Source organism: Hibiscus syriacus, unplaced genomic scaffold (assembly GCF_006381635.1).
Source record: "Hibiscus syriacus cultivar Baekdansim isolate YM2019G1 unplaced genomic scaffold, ASM638163v2 tig00110781_pilon, whole genome shotgun sequence".
In the NCBI taxonomy this organism is placed as follows: Eukaryota; Viridiplantae; Streptophyta; class Magnoliopsida; order Malvales; family Malvaceae; genus Hibiscus; species Hibiscus syriacus.
Genome location: NW_024062859.1, coordinates 26,132 through 43,680, shown reverse-complemented (window position 1 = coordinate 43,680; position 17,549 = coordinate 26,132). Strand labels below are relative to the sequence as shown.

The following is a 17,549-nucleotide window of genomic DNA, read 5'->3' as shown; positions in this document are numbered from 1 at the left end:
ACGATTAATATTAATTCCTTCGTCGGGTCGGATTGTCTGAAAATTTAACTCAACCCATCTTCATTTCTAATTATAGCAAATTTCAAGTCCAGCTCAGTGGTGTAGTGCATGATCTCAATTCAAGAGGTCCCTGCTTTGATTCTCTTCTCTTCTGAATTTATTTTCTTTAGTTTATTTGGACCTATTAGGTACTGATAAATTAGTTGAATTATTTTTGAATGGTGATTAAATTGATAGATATTTAAATAATAAGACTAAATATGACATTATACAAATTTAAAAATATTAATCAATTAATGATCGATGACTTGATTGATCAAATTATGAAATGTTAGTGCTTTAATTGACAAATATTTTTATTTAGTGATCAAATGAAACTGATGTCATACCTTAATGGCTAAATTGATATTTTCCTTTAATTAATAATAAAGTGCAAGACTAGGCATGCCACGTAATTCCAACACGTGCACATGAAAGCATGACTTTTTTTTTCCTTAGAGAAAATACTTTTCTTTTGTTTTTGTTCTTTGTTTACATCTTCTGTTTGTTTCTCAGGAAAACTCTATTGATCAGACGATCGATTATCATTTAACCGAACCTTTTCCTCAATTTTTTTTTTAAATCTCATACCCTTTGCTAAAACTTAAGACCCTCTGGTTTCATTTTCTGGGTTTTCTTCTCCGTTATTCCTTCAAGTGATCGAAATCATATCATTTTGCTGGTCGTTTGTTTGTTGGGTACCCATTTGCCTATGGATCTTAGATTAATTGCGTTTTTAGGATTTTAAGAATATAACACGATTGAAATTCGACGCATTTGGTTGTATGTTTTCTTTCTAATGCTTAATTTTCCTCTCTTTCCTTGTATTTGGTTTCAATGCATTAAGAAACAACCATTGATAAGGTGGTTTCATTTCATATTTTTCTTTATAAAGTTATAGAAATGATTCCTTTTTTAGTGTTCCAATGCAATCTGTGAAGTAAGGGTTAATGCTTAATTTTTTTTTCAAGTGAAATATTGTACAAGTTGAACCATTTTTATCACTTTTATGCTAATATCCGTATTTGTTATGTTAATTATTATTCATTGTTGGATTGTATATTGTTTATGAATCAATGTTAGAAGAATGATAGAGTTATTGATGCTTGAGACGGATGTTATCTGCTTTATGTTTGTAACCGTTTGGGTTGGTCTTACGCAGCAGGCAGTGGTTTGAAGTTTTTGCCTTTAATTTGTCAGTGCTAATGTTGAGAATTTTATGATCTATATATGCATCAGTGTTACTATCTATGGAGTTATTAGGGGTTGAATTATAGGCTTGAATCTTCTATTTAGATAATTTTCTTTTTTTCTTTTTTTTCCCGGAGTGCTCATATTTTCGGTGAGCAATCTTGCTGCCTTCGGCTATGTTCGTAGGATTGCTCATTGAAGATTCCAGCATGTGACATGTGCATGAATAGACTAGTCTAAATTTCTGAACCTTACACTTTGGTTCAGGGTTAAATGTCAATCAAAGTAACTGAAGAGCTTTGAAGTTGTGGTTCTAATTAGGAGCATTCGCTAACAACTTTAGATTCTTTTGGTTTTATATATCATGAAGTGAGAACTTGCATATTTTAATGGTAATCTAGGTGGGAATTTTCTTGTTAAGAGAGCGTGCTAAGACAAATATTCATCTTTTGGGAATTTGAAATTAATTTGAAACGTTGTCATAGACTTTTCTTCCATTTTTCTATGTTCTTTATGAGAAATATACTATATTACTTGGTCTTATTGACTTCCATTCGTTACTGTTGGAAATTTGGTCATTGAGAGCATTGATTTAGTCATAATCTATGAGATATTCTAGGATTTGTTTTCTATGTAATATAGAAAGTAAAAGATGTAATCAAGAAAAAGTAAAAAAGTAAAAAAGTAGAAGCTGTCAAATATTGGTTCTAATTAGTTTCCGTTTTTGTTGTAATTTCCCTCTGTATAAAAGGAGCCTTGTACTCATTCAAGAAATAAGACATATTATTTCTTCATTCTTTTCTAATTTGGTATTAGAGTCATAATCGTGTCTTAACCCTAAAACACAACAGTTCCAAAATCACTGTAGCCATGTCTGAAGTTGCGTCGGAAATCACCTCAACCCTTGCTGCGGCCACTCCGTAGCACCACTCCAATTCTCATTCTGTCCAAATCACCACCATCCACTTAAATGGTGACAACTTCCTCCGATGGTCACAATCAGTCCGGATGTATATTCGTGGGCAAGGAAAAATCGGTTACATCACTGGTGACAAGAAGACTCCTGCTGTTGATGATCCGCTATACGCTACTTGGGATGCTGAAAACTCCATGGTTATGACATGGCTGGTCAATTCCATGGAGGAGGACATAAGCTCCAATTACATGTGCTATCCTACTGCAAAAAAATTGTGGGATAATGTTAGTCAGATGTATTCTGACCTAGGCAACCAATCTCAGGTTTTTGAGTTGACTTAAAAATTGGAGGAGATTTGTCAAGGAGATAATTCTGTCACCACATATTTTCATTCGTTGAAAAGGCTGTGGCAGGATCTTGATCTCTTCAACACATACGAATGGAAAGTATTGACGACTGTAATCACCATAAGAAAACTGTAGAAGATAGTCGTATTTACAAGTTTCTTGCCGGCCTCAATTGAGTTTGATGAAGTACGAGGAAGGATTATGGCAGACCTCTTCTTCTTCCATCCATTGGCGAAGTATTTGCCGAAGTTAGAAGAGAAGAAGCCGAAGGAATGTCATGCTCAAAAAGAAGAGTACTGGTGAGTTAATTGAAAATTCTGCCTTATTGAGTGATGTTGTAGCCTACAAGGCAGCAAACTACCAGCGCAAGTCTGATGATAAACCACGGGTCTGGTGCGATTTTTGCAACAAACCCCGCCATACACGTGAGGCATGTTGGAAAATTCATGGCAAACCTGCTAACTGGAAAAGCAACAAGCAAAGAGAGAAGAATCGTGGAATTCCTACTACAAGTGAAGCTGACTCAGGTCCCTTCAACAAAGAGCAGATTGATCAACCCTTGAAACTGATAAAATCCAATTTCTCATCCGGTATTCCTAGTGTTTCTTTGGCACAAACAGGTAGTAATCCTAAAGCCCTTTCTTGTCCAAATTCCTCTCCGTGGATAATAGATTCTGGAGCCTCAGATCACATGCCTAGTTATTCTCATTTATTTAATACCTATTCACCTAGCCCTGGAAATGAAAAAATTAGAATTGTTGATGGTAGTTTTTTACCTATTGCAGGAAAATGACTCATTAAACTGACAGAAAATTAATCTCAATAATGTTCTTCATGTCCCTAAATTAGCATGCAATCTTTTGTCTGTCAGTAAACTATCTAGAGATTCTAATTGTTGCATTACCTTCTTTGAATTACATTGTGAATTTCAGGACCGGAACTCGGGGATGATGATTGGACGTGCTAGGATGATTGAAGGTCTTTATTACTTTGATGAAGTATCTATCAGTAATAAAAAAGTTCAGAGCTTTAGTGGTACTAGTTCAATTTCTGTTCGAGAAAAAATAATGTTGTGGCACTATAGACTAGGACATCCTAGTTTTCTTTATTTGAAACACTTACTTCCAAAATTATTTAAAGGGATTGATTGTTCTTCTTTTCATTGTGAAAATTGCATTTTTTCAAAAAACCGTCGTTCCCCTTATTTACCAAAAGATTATCAGGTCTCCAAACCTTTTTATCTGATTCATAGTGATGTTTGGGGCCCTTCTAAAGTTACTACTATTTCTGGTAAAAGGTGATTTGTTACTTTTATTGATGACCACACACAGTTATGTTGAATTTATCTAATGAATAAAAAGTCTGACGTGAAAGATTTATTCAAAAATTTTTACACTCTGATTGAAAACCAATTTTAAACCAATATTAGTATTTTACATTCTGACAATGGAACATAATATTTTAATGAGCACTTAGGTGATTTTTTGAAAGAGAAAGGGATTTTTCATCACTCTACATGCCGGGATACCCCTCAACAAAATGGCATTGCAGAACGAAAAAATAAACATTTACTTGAAGTAGCACGTGCCATAATGCTTTACATGCATGTTCCCAAATACTTATGGGGTGAAGCAGTTTTAACAGTCGCTTACTTGATAAATAAGATGCCTATTAAGGTGTTAACATACAAAACACCACTCGATTGCCTAAAATCATCTTTTCCTGGAACAAGGTTGTTTTCTGAGTTACCTGTCAAAGTTTTTGGATGTACTGTCTATGTTCATGTTCCATGCCAATTTCGTTCAAAACTTGACCCACGTGCTATTAAATGCATTTTTTTTTGGTACTCTTCAAATAAAAAAGGGTATAAGTGTTTTGATCCTCAAACAAAAAAAATTCATGTGAGTATGGATGTGTCGTTTTTGGAAACAAAACCTTATTTCACAAAAAATTCTCTTCAAGGGGAGACAAGTGATGTAGAAGACAATTTTTGGGACATTTCTATCCCACTACCCAATGTCATTTATCCTACACAAAAACCACGCATTTCTGAGAGTGGTCGCTTTGAAAATCCAAATTCAAGTGTTTCTAAAAACGATTGCCTAGGAGAACCAGGTTATGAAGGAGATTCTCGTTCAGGGGGAGAAGTACTACAAACTAATCAACGTGATTTGAATTATGAGCTTCAGTTTTATACTAGGAAGAGATTTCATTTGAGAAATAAAGACTCAAATATCAACCATGCACGAAACTAATATGAAGATCTAAGTTCTGGTGTCGAAACTTCAGGTAATCCTATCCCTACTACACCTTTGATTTCCTCCACTTTGTCCATCAATTCACCTAGTATTCCTGATCTTGATGTCCCTATAGCACTTAGGAAAGGTGTCCGAAATTGCACTCAACATCTCATTGCAAAATATATTTCCTATCACAGACTATCAAAAAACCATAAAGCTTTCACATCTAGGATTTCACATTTGTTTGTTCCAAGGAATATACAGGAAGCATTGGATGATCCGAATTGGAAATTAGCAGTCATGGAGAAGATGAATGCTCTAAGTAGAGGTACATGGGAGATTGTCGATCTACCCAAAGGAAATAAAATAGTCGGGTGTAAATGGGTGTTTACAATAAAAAGTAAAGCTGATGGAAGCGTTGAGAGATACAAGGCGAGATTGGTGGCTAAAGGCTTTACTCAGACATATGGGATTGACTACCAAGAGACTTTTGCTCCTGTTGCTAAAATAAATTCTATTAGAGTGTTGTTATCTATTGCAGTGAACTCCGATTGGCCTCTACATCAACTTGACGTTAAAAATGCATTTCTCAATGGTGATCTGGAAGAGGAGGTGTATATGAGCCTACCGCCAGGATTTGAGAAGAAACTTGGCAGTAACAAAGTATGCAGATTACATAAGTCACTATATGGACTCAAACAGTCACCAAGAGCTTGGTTTGACCGCTTTGGAAAGACAGTTATCAGTTATGGCTTCTTGCAGAGTCAAGCTGATCACACAGTATTTTATAAACATTCAAAAGATGGTAAAGTTGCAATTTTGATTGTTTATGTTGATGATATTATTCTCACTGGTGATGATGAAACATAATTAACTATTCTAAAGAAAAGACTAGCAAAGGAGTTCCAAATTAAGGACCTGGGAGCTCTTAAGTATTTCCTTGGAATGGAATTTGCAAGATCTAAGGAAGGCATATTTGTCAATCAGAGAAAATATGTTCTTGATCTCCTTGGAGAAACAGGTCTACTTGGTTGTAAGATGGTTGAAACTCCGGTTGAGCCAAACTTGAAGTTACAAGCTGCTAAGGTTGAAGAAGTAAAGGACAGTGAACAATATCAGAGATTTGTAGGGAAGTTGATTTACTTGTCTCATACACGGCCTGATATTGCTTTTGCAGTTAGCAGGGTAAGTCAATTCATGCACTCACCAGGGGCGGAGCATTTCGAGGCCGTCTATAGGATCTTAAGATATTTGAAAGGAACTCCAGGAAGAGGCTTATTGTTCAAGAAACATGGACATCTTCAAGTTGAAGTCTACACAGACGCAGATTGGGCAGGAAGTGTTACAGACAGAAGATCAACGTCTGGATACTGTTCCTTTGTTGGAGGAAGCCTAGTTACATGGCGGAGTAAAAAACAAAATGTGGTAGCTAGAAGTAGTGCTGAAGCAGAATTCAGAGCCGTTTCCCATGGAATCTGCGAGGCGATGTGGATAAAAAGGATTCTTGAAGAATTGAAGTTTTCTTACTCGACTCCAATGAAGGTCTATTGTGACAACAAAGCTGCTATTGCTATTGCTCATAATCCAGTTCTTCATGATCACACGAACAACAGAAGTGGATAAAAATTTCATCAAGAGCCAACTCAATGCGATGAATAGCTGACTACAACATAGGCAATTTGGTAATCTGACTAGCAAGCTGGCTATGGAAGATATCTTAAACCAGCTTGAGGGGGAGTGTTGGAAATTGGTCATTGAAAGCCTTGATTTAGTCATAATCTGTGAGATATTCTAGGATTTGTTTTCTATGTAAATATAGAAAGTAAAGATGTAAATCAAGAAAAAGTAGGAAAGTAGAAGCTGTCAATATGTTCTAATTTTCCGTTTTGTTGTAATTTCCCTCTGTATAAAGGAGCCTTGTATTCAATAAGATACATATTATTTCTTCATTCTTTTCTAATTGTTACTATTAATGTTTGCATGGCATTGAATTAAGTGCTTGCTCCTGAAGTTTTTGCCCATATTCAAAGTAAAGCTCTTCATGTTCATGGCAAGCTGTGAGCTTTTATATTGATTTAAGATGTTTTGGGTACTTATTTCTGAAATAGAAGTAGGAGGATTAGAATAATTGAATTAATGAGTCATATTCTGGAGGTTGAGATCCTGCTTATTTAGAAATGGCCAAATCAACATATGCATCGAGCAAAGAAAATATCTGGGTCGTTTCTTTCTCTAATTTCTGTTTAAGGCATTAGTTGGTCTTCCTAGGCATTTCTATTTAAGTGAAGAATCAATTTACTTTTATGGATTTATGGAATCTTTCAGTTATGTGGAATACTTCAAACATCCAAATGACTTTCCAACATTCAACCACTAAGAAAGTTAACTTTGATTTGTAGTCTGCACTAACAATGATTGATCTATTTGGTTGATTTATTTCTATAAATATTACACTCTCTTTTATGCACATCAACAATGTTTTTGGTTGCATTACATAAAATCTGAGGTTTATTACAATTCAGCTTTTTCATTCATATCAAATAGGTTTGTCCTGAAACAGTTTTACATATAAGAGATTCTAGAAATAGAAGTGTTAAAATTTGAAGTTCATTTCTTAAATTTTTGGAAAATAGAAAAATAAATAATTGTACCGTGGTCGTTTTGGCAGGTACTTTGGAATTCAATTAAATTGGATAAAATGTCTTCCCCTAGCAAAAGGCGGGAAATGGATGTAATGAAGTTGTAAGTTTTTCTTCCATGTTACACTCTGTATCCAGTGCCGTCTTTGGTTCAAATGACTTGATTTCCATATCTTTTATGTTTTTGAGGACAGTCTGCTATTGTTTTTCCTCAATGAAGTAATGGAGTTTGTCAAGGTGGTTTTGGGCACCGTTCTTAGAATTACGTTAGGAGGGCTAAGATTTAGTGTTGCTGAGGAACCAAACCAGTTGACTTAATCAAACAAGTGATTTGAGTTGTTTCGATCATATGGCTAACACGGTAGCGCCATGAATAGATTGAGGCGAAGACTGTAAACCAATTGAATTTTTGAAACATTTATTATCTGATGAATGGTCTGTGTGTGGACTAGGTTAATAAATAGATTGTCATACTGCACAATGCTGTAATTGGTGTAGATTCATTTTAACGGTCTTAAGAACTCATTCATCTTTTTGGTTTTAAGTTGTGGACATGAGGGGCTATAACCTAAACAGGGTTTTATCTTAATGGATATTATTCATTAATACACATGTTATTCTATTGTGTCATGGTCATTAATGACATAGAGAGATATGTTTCTGTTTCTGTTTCTATTTACTTAGAAGATGTTGCTACTTTACCCTTTTCATTTTGTAAAAGTTCTATTGAATATGGCAATTGTTTCTGAATTTTGGATTTTTAGTCCAAGTGCTAATACCACATTCAGTCCAATTGGCCTAAGGCTTCTCTATAGAATAGACTCTTCCCACTGCTAACTGCTAAGCTAATTCTACTGCCGAGCTAAAGGCTCTAGAAAGAAGGCCTTCTCACTCGGGTCACTAAAGACCGAGGCACGAGCCAGCTTAACCCATTCCCAAGCCCGGATAAGCAACATCTGAAAAGGAAGTCAGCTAAGTCCCGCCCCAATCCTGCATCTTCATCTGCTTACCCTCTTTCGGATGAGTTCTCTATCTCTTTGCCATTTCTCTCTAATTTATCCAGGATGATGATACTATGTGGAAACAATAAATGATGGACTCAACGAGTTCAATGTCGAATTTCATGGTCCCAAAGAAAGTATGCTTATACTAATCTATTCAATATAGGTTCTACAGTTATATTTCATATGACTGACAATATTTTATATGTTCATGTAATTGCTACCTGGCACCACTAGTCGCAACGTAGTCAGTTGACTTGTAGGGACTGTTCTATAGCATTATATGCTTATCAATTTGGGAACAGATGGTTAGATTGATTAAACTGTTATACAATAAGAGCCAAGCCTCTTTAGCACACCTATACAGGTTTGCTCTCTTCCCTCACTCATTTCCTTCTACATGGAATGAATTGATTTCGAAAACTTTTTGTGCTTGCAGAGTTTTCTTTTATCGTCAGGTCTAGCCTGTACCCATTTTTTCCTTCAGAAGCCAGATTAGTTGGACTTGCGTCCAAGTGACAGATATGGCATGTGTCTGATGCAGGACATTCGCTTTTCCATGTATTGGAGGGTCCTTGAAAGACCATATCCCCATATTCATGTCTAGATACGCATGTGTCATGGTTGTCAAACATGGGCACTTTAAGAAAATGAGAAGTTTTGAGTAACACATTTGGGGAAGTCCTTGTTTCTTTCTTTAATCTTTAACCTCTTCAATTGCAATGCTTATAGGTCTGTATGAAGGTGGAGTTTGGAAAATCCGGGTTGAGCTCCAGATGCTTATCCATACAAGTCTCCTTCTATTAAATTCGTGAATAAGATATTTCACCCAAATGGTTGATGAAACGTGAGCCATTTTTTATTTCTAACTTGATTCTTATGGATTGCAATATGTCATGCAAATGGTGAAACTACTTAAGATCCTCATGTATTATTTCAGGTCTGGTTCTGTATGCTTGGATGTTATTAACCAATCCTGGAGTCCAATGTTTGGTGAGCATCAGCTGACTTCTATTGGTTCTTCTTGATTGATGAATCCCCTTATGTGGTTTTCGTCCTGTTGCAGATCTTTTAAAACATTTTCGAAGTTTTTCTTCCGCAGCTCTTGCTTTATCCAAACCCTTCAGACCCCCTAAATGGGGACGCAGCATCATTGATGATGAAGGATCGAAAACAAATGATCAAAAAGTAAAAGGTAAATTTAAAACTTTTGATATGGTGGTAAACTTTATGGTTATGCTTCCTTAGCACAAGACATTTGTTCCGGTAAGAAGAGAGGGCGGTTGCGCAATGAATATTAATTTCTCCGGCTAAGTGATGTTATCTTTAACAGAATTCTGTGAGCGTTTTGCGAAGAAAGAAAATATCACGAAAGCAAAGCTATGAGGAGACCGATGACGATGAAAATGTAACAGATGAAGAAACCGGGTCCAGTGATGATGAAATTGCTGGACATGCTGATCCATAAAATACCTTTGGAGGTCATTGTTTCTATGAATTAAAGTCGGGATGAAAGCCATTCATCTCTCTCCTCAGCGTAGAAAATTAGAAGTGATAAGTGAATTTTCAGAATACTAGGGCCTACAATTGATACATTACATCACTTTGATTTTTTCAACATAATATATATAATATATATATATAATATATATATATTGATAATTTTGGATGGGGTGCCTCACTAAGTCTCTTGCTGGAGTGGGTTATGGGATGTCTACTTTAGTTAGTTATTTGATGTCCTGCATAGTTTGTATTGTATTTCCCGGTAGATCAGTACTCGAAGATATGAGAAATTATCTCATGAAATGTAAGCAATGCAACAGTTCCCCCTTGTTCTTTCTGTTTGTTCTACCATCAATACGTGATGAAGTACACCTCTTTTTTTCTTTTCTTCTTAAGCAAGCAAACCAGATTAACCTGTCCATTTGCCCTTTGCTTGTTCATCAAGAAGAAGCATTTCGATCCGAATACTACCAGTTTTGTTCTTTTTTATTCCATGTCTTGAGTTGGGATGATTAACAAGTGAAGCCATCACTTGTGCATTCATGGACAAACTTGCAGCTGGAAATGTAGAGAGATCAAATTTGGGGTTGGAACATGAGTTCAGCCCCTGCAAAGACAAATGGAGCATTACAAGTAAAGAGTTCAAGAGAAGAATGGAGAGGCTGGACCAGGCGAGGCATCCAAATGTATTGCCATCGGTTGCACTTTTATAGTAAAGGGACAAATTCGCTTATAATCTATAGTACAGGACCTCAAAGTAATTTCAACCTTTTTGTGCTTTTAATATATTAATATAAAAATCAATATTTGATTGTTGATTCAGAATGGTGAACTGGGAAAGCAGATTAAATGTAGCAGCCACTGTTGAGTGGGCATTAGCATTTATGCTTGAGGAGCTTAGTGGCATGGAATCGCTCATGGTAACCTCCAATCCACAAACAAACTCTTCGACCAAGACATGGATCCCTGTATCAGTGAATTGGGAAAATGGTGTTCCAACTCCAACACTTCAGCAACCATGCCTAAGGGAACTTCAAAGCTGACATCTACAGTTTCGGAGATTCGCTCGAACTTCTAACAGGGAGCTGGTCCAGGCTAAAGGGATGACTCGGCACGACGGTACACTCGGTTTTAACCAACTTATGTTCTCCCCCCTCTCTCGAAAATTACAATTAAAGGGTATTAAGTTTGTTGAGTTGTTTTGAAGACATTTAAAGGTGCCCTCTGCTTGCCCAGATATCCAAAGAAAAAAGAGAGGCAAATTTTCAAGAAACAGCAATTGCAAAGCATTTTATGCATTGATTAAAACCTGTACTTGTTTGTTCACAAACAAAAGCACTTTTCCACCGCACTTTTAAGAAACAATGCTAAACTAAATCAGAAGTAAATGATGCCCTCAGTCAAGATACCTATGACAATGCATCTAACCTGAGAAGCATCGACTCAGCATCCGAAAATACTTAAATCAACCAACAGCCCACCTATCAAACTGCGCTGGTCACCTACATTCATTCTGTTCCCATTTCTGTATAATTGTGTCCGGCCATAAGCCCCCATGATTCTGTCTTTAAATGAATCCAGTGCAATCCAAAGCAAAACAAATCATCATGTTTCAAGCACAACTTTCGAACAAAACTTCAATTTCCAGAGGAACAGGGAGAGATGATATAACTGTGTCGTTTGTGGTGGTTGTTGGTGTTATTGAAAACTTTGGTCTTTGAGCTAGACGTTAACTTGTTAACTGATATATGATAAAATCTAATCTCATAATCATTTGAGGTGTATTTTGTGGATCAAGTATCTATTTACATTATGATGCCGAACCAATGCTTAAAAGTAACTTTGGTGTTAATATACCATCATTAAAATATAATCTTGTCATATCTCAATCAGTAAGTTAACGTCTAGTTCAAAAGACCATCAACATTTTAATAGAAAATGACGAGTTTGAAATATATGAATAGTCGGAACTCTCCAAAGCAATGCCTTATTGTAAGAGGCCATTTGTGTACTTTAACCTATAATTAGGCATGGCATATTCACAAAAAGTCCTCAACATTGGCTTTTTTCATTCAATTGAGTCCCTTATGTTTATTTGAACCTTCATGTTTCAATTTTCAAAGAATGTATTTTTATTTCAATGATGGTTAATATTTATGATGTGACAATATTTTTTATTCAATCATATTTTTTCAATCTTTTAAGTTTATATTATTTCTTTAGATTTAAGTTGAATGTAGTATATGTGTCCTTTTTTATTTTGTTTGTATTAACTTGTATCGCCGTAAATACATATTTTTTTAATCGAACGTTGAGATAACATGTAAATTTGGGGGAAAAACATACATCAATGTAATTAAGTTATATATTCTATTAAATAATATCGACTAAACTATTATACTATTTAAAAAATGATAATATAATCTTCTAGACATGTAATCTAATTTATATTTGATTTAGTTACTAAATATGTCGTCGTTGAAAATGATTCAATTTTTTGACATTATTAATTTTAAATCAATTGGATGATACACACGACATTATGTTATGTATACACTTCCACATGACATACTAAGTTAATATAGGAGTTGTTAATCGATTAATAACTTTCCTCTTAAAAAATTATTTGATCTATAATAATAAAACGTTGAGAACTAAATATTTAAAAAAAAAAAATACTATTCAGTAAACATCAATGATGATTTTGACATTATACCATCAATTACCCATATTGAAATAAGAAAAAAAAGTGTAATAAGAATATTTTATATTTAAAAGACAACATTATAATTGGTAATCTAAAAACATTCACAATATTTTTTAGTGGAGCATATACTTATATAAGAATTATCATGTCATCTAATTTCTAGAGTGGCCAGTTAAAAATCATATTAAGAGTAAAAAGTTAAAATTCTTCCCCTTCCCTAAGTAGCAAAAGGGAAAAAATCCTTGTTAAAAATTAACATTTTCATTTTTTTAAACTTTCCATTTTTACTTTTGAAAATATTAATTTTCCTTCCTTAGAAGCTTCCCATTTCTCACCATTTTAGGAATTATTTTCATTTATTATTTTTTTGTCTGCAAAACCACCAAGAAAACCTACCTTACACCTACTTGATCAAATATGGTAAGCCCCAAAAGGCTCGACCTTGTAGGGTTACTTTCAAAGTACTAACTTTCAGATAATTACATTTAGTACTTAAATATTATTTATTATGTTTTGATATCTAAATTTTATTTCTTTTAAATCATATATAATTTTTAATTTAATAATCAATTTGATACCCACAATTAAAATTAATAAAATTGTTGATATGATATCTTTTTAATAATGACATAACATTATCCTTGGTAACACATCAACATCACAATAAGTTTAGTTTTGATACATGATACCTAAATGAAATCAAAACTAATGTTGAATATGATTTAAAAAAAATAAAATTTATGTATCAAAACCAATAAAAATAATAGTTTAGGTGCAAAACATGTAGTTTAGCCTTAATTTTACTAATAAACTTCACACCCATCTTTCCCATGGGTTCTTTAAAGTGTTCCATCCACCAATAAGTAAACGTGAAACCGAAACAAGGAATATTACAACTGTCATAAAAGAAGAAACATGGGATTTAGGTTTCATTCAATCTGGATCTGTTGAGGGGCGTCTTCTTCCTCTTGGGACCCTTCAGCAGAAATCTCATCCTCACTGATATTAGAGGCTTCCACAGTTCTAACCACCCATTCCTTCAATGGATCTTCATTCAAATCAAGCCTTAAAATCCCAGCAAACACCCCACCCATGAAGGCTACTGGCTCCTAAACACCGAAAAGACGGCATTAACACTGTATGTTTGGAAGATACAACCAATTTAACATCTTCAAATGAAAGATGTCAGAGATAGCAAAGCAGAAACCTAGCTGATTGCAGATTTAACCAACCAATAACCATTCTCAGTAAATCTTTTAGGGCATGACTTTATCTTACATCCATCCTGGCTAACCTATCTTACTCAGATTTGTATGCAATTGTTGTATGAGCACATGTATCTAATATGGGTATCTTCAAAAATTTCTAAGTTTTCCATGCATTTGAAGAAAGTCAGGTGAGCAAAACTCAACTCGACTGCCAAAAACTGATTTTTTCGACTTCACGCTAAAAAATTCGATTCAACTCGACTCGACTCATAATTTTATAAACTCAACTTGACTGGAAAAGATTTCAAATTCGAGTCGAGTTATAAAATAGAACTCGAATAACTCAAAACTTTTAGTAATTGGATTGATTTTTAATTTCGAGTCGAGTCCTCAACTCTACATGTTATATATATATATATGGTTATAGAAAGTCGTTTAAATTGGAATCAAATAGTACCATAACATTATAAATATTTACAATTAAATTTAAATAGAAACTCAAAAAACTCGGCTCGACTTAAAAAAAATGTCAAATAAAGTTGAGTTATAAAAACAAGACTTGCCAACTCGATTAACTATAAATTTTTTGACTCGACTAGACTGAATACTCACCCTTAGCCATACCCCCATATTTATGTCTGAAAATTCAACTTTGGGATGGTTGGACTATCTTTTCAACACTTGGATCCTGTGGGAAACAGTTTGATAACTTTCCCTAAACTTTTGGCTAACTGCACCAGGATACAGAAATTACTAACAATATCTTTGGTCCTCAAGTCTTACTAACTCTATTCCTATACTGGCTTTTACCACATCTACATTCGACAAAGTTTTAAACAGACAAAATTGGTGTTGAGCTCTCTTTTGTTCTCATGCACCTGTTGTATATATTATTAACAAGAGGAATAGCATATACCAGGGGTACAATATCCAGGCTGTGCCAGCCAAGGTCATCCATTACTACAGTAAGACTATAAAGCATAAAGCTGATTTGGGGTGTTATGCTCTATCATTTCTCCATGGGCCAGACACAAGTGGCTACTCCAGTGCAACTGTTCTTTACAGCCTAAATTAATAGACAAAACCTCTTTTCTCCTTTAAATAACCCTTCTAAGAATTTCTTTAAGAATCTTCACAATAAGTTTTCCAAATTATAACCATGCTCGGATGTTAATACTCTCTCCATATCTAGGAGTACTAGACTACATGGTATAATTGCTTCCTGTTAATTTTCGCCTCAAAGTCGGAACAAATGTATTTAGGTTGTTTGTTCTACAGTTGAAACTTATTTTGAATTACATAGAGTTGATTGCAAGCTGAACTCATATCTTTAGATCACATTGGTATAGCTCGGAAGATGAAAAGAAGTTAATGCATCCTTAAATATATACATATAAGAATCCACAGAAACAGAAACCATAAGTGTAACAGAATTTAATAATTAAAGGTAATGTATGAACACATTCTCAATCAGTTCCAAACAGATATTTTGGTACACAGCATCCCTCAAATTGTGAGATTCCACAGAAAGAGAAACCAAAAGTGTAAATTGAGTAAATGTAAGCTAATCTATGAAAATTTCCAATTCTCTTCCAAAAATAGAATTTGTGCTTTACTTTTTATCATCTAATGAAGTAGAGTTAAACAATGTAGTCAAAACTAATGAGTCATTTACAACAAAAGTAAATGATATCAAAGCACGATTACAATCACCACAATGCATCTTGGCTGTTCCAAATCAAAGTTTGAAAGTCAGCTTCTGTTTAATGAAGCTTAAGTACCCTTGATTACATTGCCTTAAAAAGCTGACCATCTGTTCAAAGGTTAAACATGATTCACACTCATTTTTGTAAAACACAATGGTATAAGTAAAAAGTCAAAGAAAAAAGCCAAGTTTTTTTGGTAGGAAGCAAATAGGAGGTTTGTGGCACGAATTTCAATTCTACGTTAATTGGAAGCAAAGTAGAAGGCAAATGTGACCTCTACTGAGATTTATAGACAAGGTTTTACAATGGACTGATAAACACATGCCTAACAAACTGCAAATAATCAAACAGTCTATTTTAAATCAGAACTAGCTCTTCCTACAACCTGACCCTTAAAATCACCTAAACAGAACTAATTATGTTTTAGTTCTCAAATAATTGCTCTATAAGACTGGCATAGTAACAGGATGGACCGAGGAGGGTGCTGGGATGCGGTCTCACCCTTAAAAATTTCAAATCCTCATATAGTTTAGGTATTTTTTCTTCTAGTTTCTATTGATGATATAATTTCACATCTCTAAATTTCTAATTTAACTTCCTAAGTTTGAATCTTTGACATAAATTCATGCATGGTAAGATATCCCTCCGAAGCCAATCGACCAAAGGAAAACAGAAAACTGAGTTGGTTCTTTAGGAGATTCAAAACCTCAAAATCCATTCTAATATATCTTGGTGTAGATTTAGAATCCAAAATCAGGTCAAAATTCAAACATGGAGAAAGGACAAAAACGCATCAGACGGACGAAAGAAATAATTGGGTAACAAAAAACGCAAAAAAGAAAGTTGAGCGGACCTTAACAGCTTGATTGAGGATGGGCACTTGATTGGGATCGAAGAAGAAGGCCTTCACAACCCTCCGCTTGGAGAAATTTGTATTGCGATTCGAATAAAAGCAGGAACGTTTCTTCCAAGTCCACTGCCAGAAACAAAATATATGATTATAGCATACCGAAAGAGAAAGGAAGTGAGAATGGAACCGAAGGTAATGAAGAGAGGTTGGAGTACCAGAGAAGACGAACAAGAGTTGGTCGCGCACACCACTCCCATTTTCTTTATCTCGTATGTTCTGTGTGCTTCTCGCGTTATCTTTTTTTTTTTTATAAATATAAATACTTTTTGTAATTATTTATGACAGAAATGTTCATATTATGGGTGGTTCTGTCGAGCTGACTATTTAAGGTTATGTAAAGGTGTAATTGAAAATTTTTTTTTTAAATATTTTTGATTGAGTATAAATTAAAATATTATTTGTGTAATTTAAAATATTATTTTTTAGTATTTGTAGTTGAATTAGAAATATTATAAAAATATATATTTTTTTGTCAATCTTATTTTTGATTGCGTCATTGATAGTCTTGTCATTCTTTATACATTCTCTTAGATTAGATAGTTTTATTATAAGGTGGCCTAATTTAAAACAATGAAAATACGCAATTTAGAATGTTAATTTTTTTAAGATACAATTAATAAAAAATTTGTCAATATATTATGCAAGATGTTTTATTTTCTTAACTAGAATATGATATTTATAATGTTTGGAAAAAATGATTAGATTATAGGATGACTTTAAGAAAAACACGTAAACAACAATTGAGTGGAGACTATAAAGATATGATGTTGTTCGTGTCTTTCTTAAAATCGTCCTATAATTTTGAAAAAATTATTAGATTGTTTGATGATTTTAAGAAAAATACGAAAATAACAATTGGGTGGAGACTAGAAAGATATCATATTATTAACGTGTCTTTTTTAAAATCGTCATGTAATTTTGAAAAAATTATTAGATTGTATGATGATTTTAAGAAAAAACACGTAAATAATTGGGTGGAGACTAGAAAGATATCATATTGTTGGCGTGTCTTTCTTAAATTTGTAAATATTACATTTTAGAATATAAAATATCTTGGGCGATATACGGGGAAATTCATTTTTCCAATGCATTATTTGGATAGTTTTATCATATATATTTGATTCATTAATTAATTTAAATCA

At 34.0% G+C, this 17,549-nt stretch overlaps 2 protein-coding genes and 1 pseudogene across 2 annotated transcripts; 2 read left to right on the top strand and 1 right to left on the bottom strand.

Annotated features, from left to right (window-relative positions):
• Window positions 1–5,678: 5,678 nt before the first annotated feature.
• Window positions 5,679–6,356, top strand: LOC120140082 (secreted RxLR effector protein 161-like). Its single transcript, XM_039155132.1, has one exon. The coding sequence runs from the start codon at window positions 5,679–5,681 to the stop codon at window positions 6,354–6,356; it is 678 nt and encodes a 225-aa protein (XP_039011063.1).
• Window positions 6,357–8,446: 2,090 nt separating this feature from the next.
• Window positions 8,447–9,971, top strand: LOC120140081 (annotated as a pseudogene).
• Window positions 9,972–13,493: 3,522 nt separating this feature from the next.
• On the bottom strand, window positions 13,494–16,668 carry LOC120140100 (UPF0426 protein At1g28150, chloroplastic-like). The gene is made up of 3 exons (XM_039155140.1): window positions 16,563–16,668; window positions 16,351–16,473; window positions 13,494–13,692 (listed from the first exon to the last, which is right to left on the bottom strand). The coding sequence occupies exons 1-3, from the start codon at window positions 16,602–16,604 to the stop codon at window positions 13,513–13,515; spliced, it is 345 nt and encodes a 114-aa protein (XP_039011071.1). The 5' UTR covers window positions 16,605–16,668; the 3' UTR covers window positions 13,494–13,512.
• Window positions 16,669–17,549: the final 881 nt, after the last annotated feature.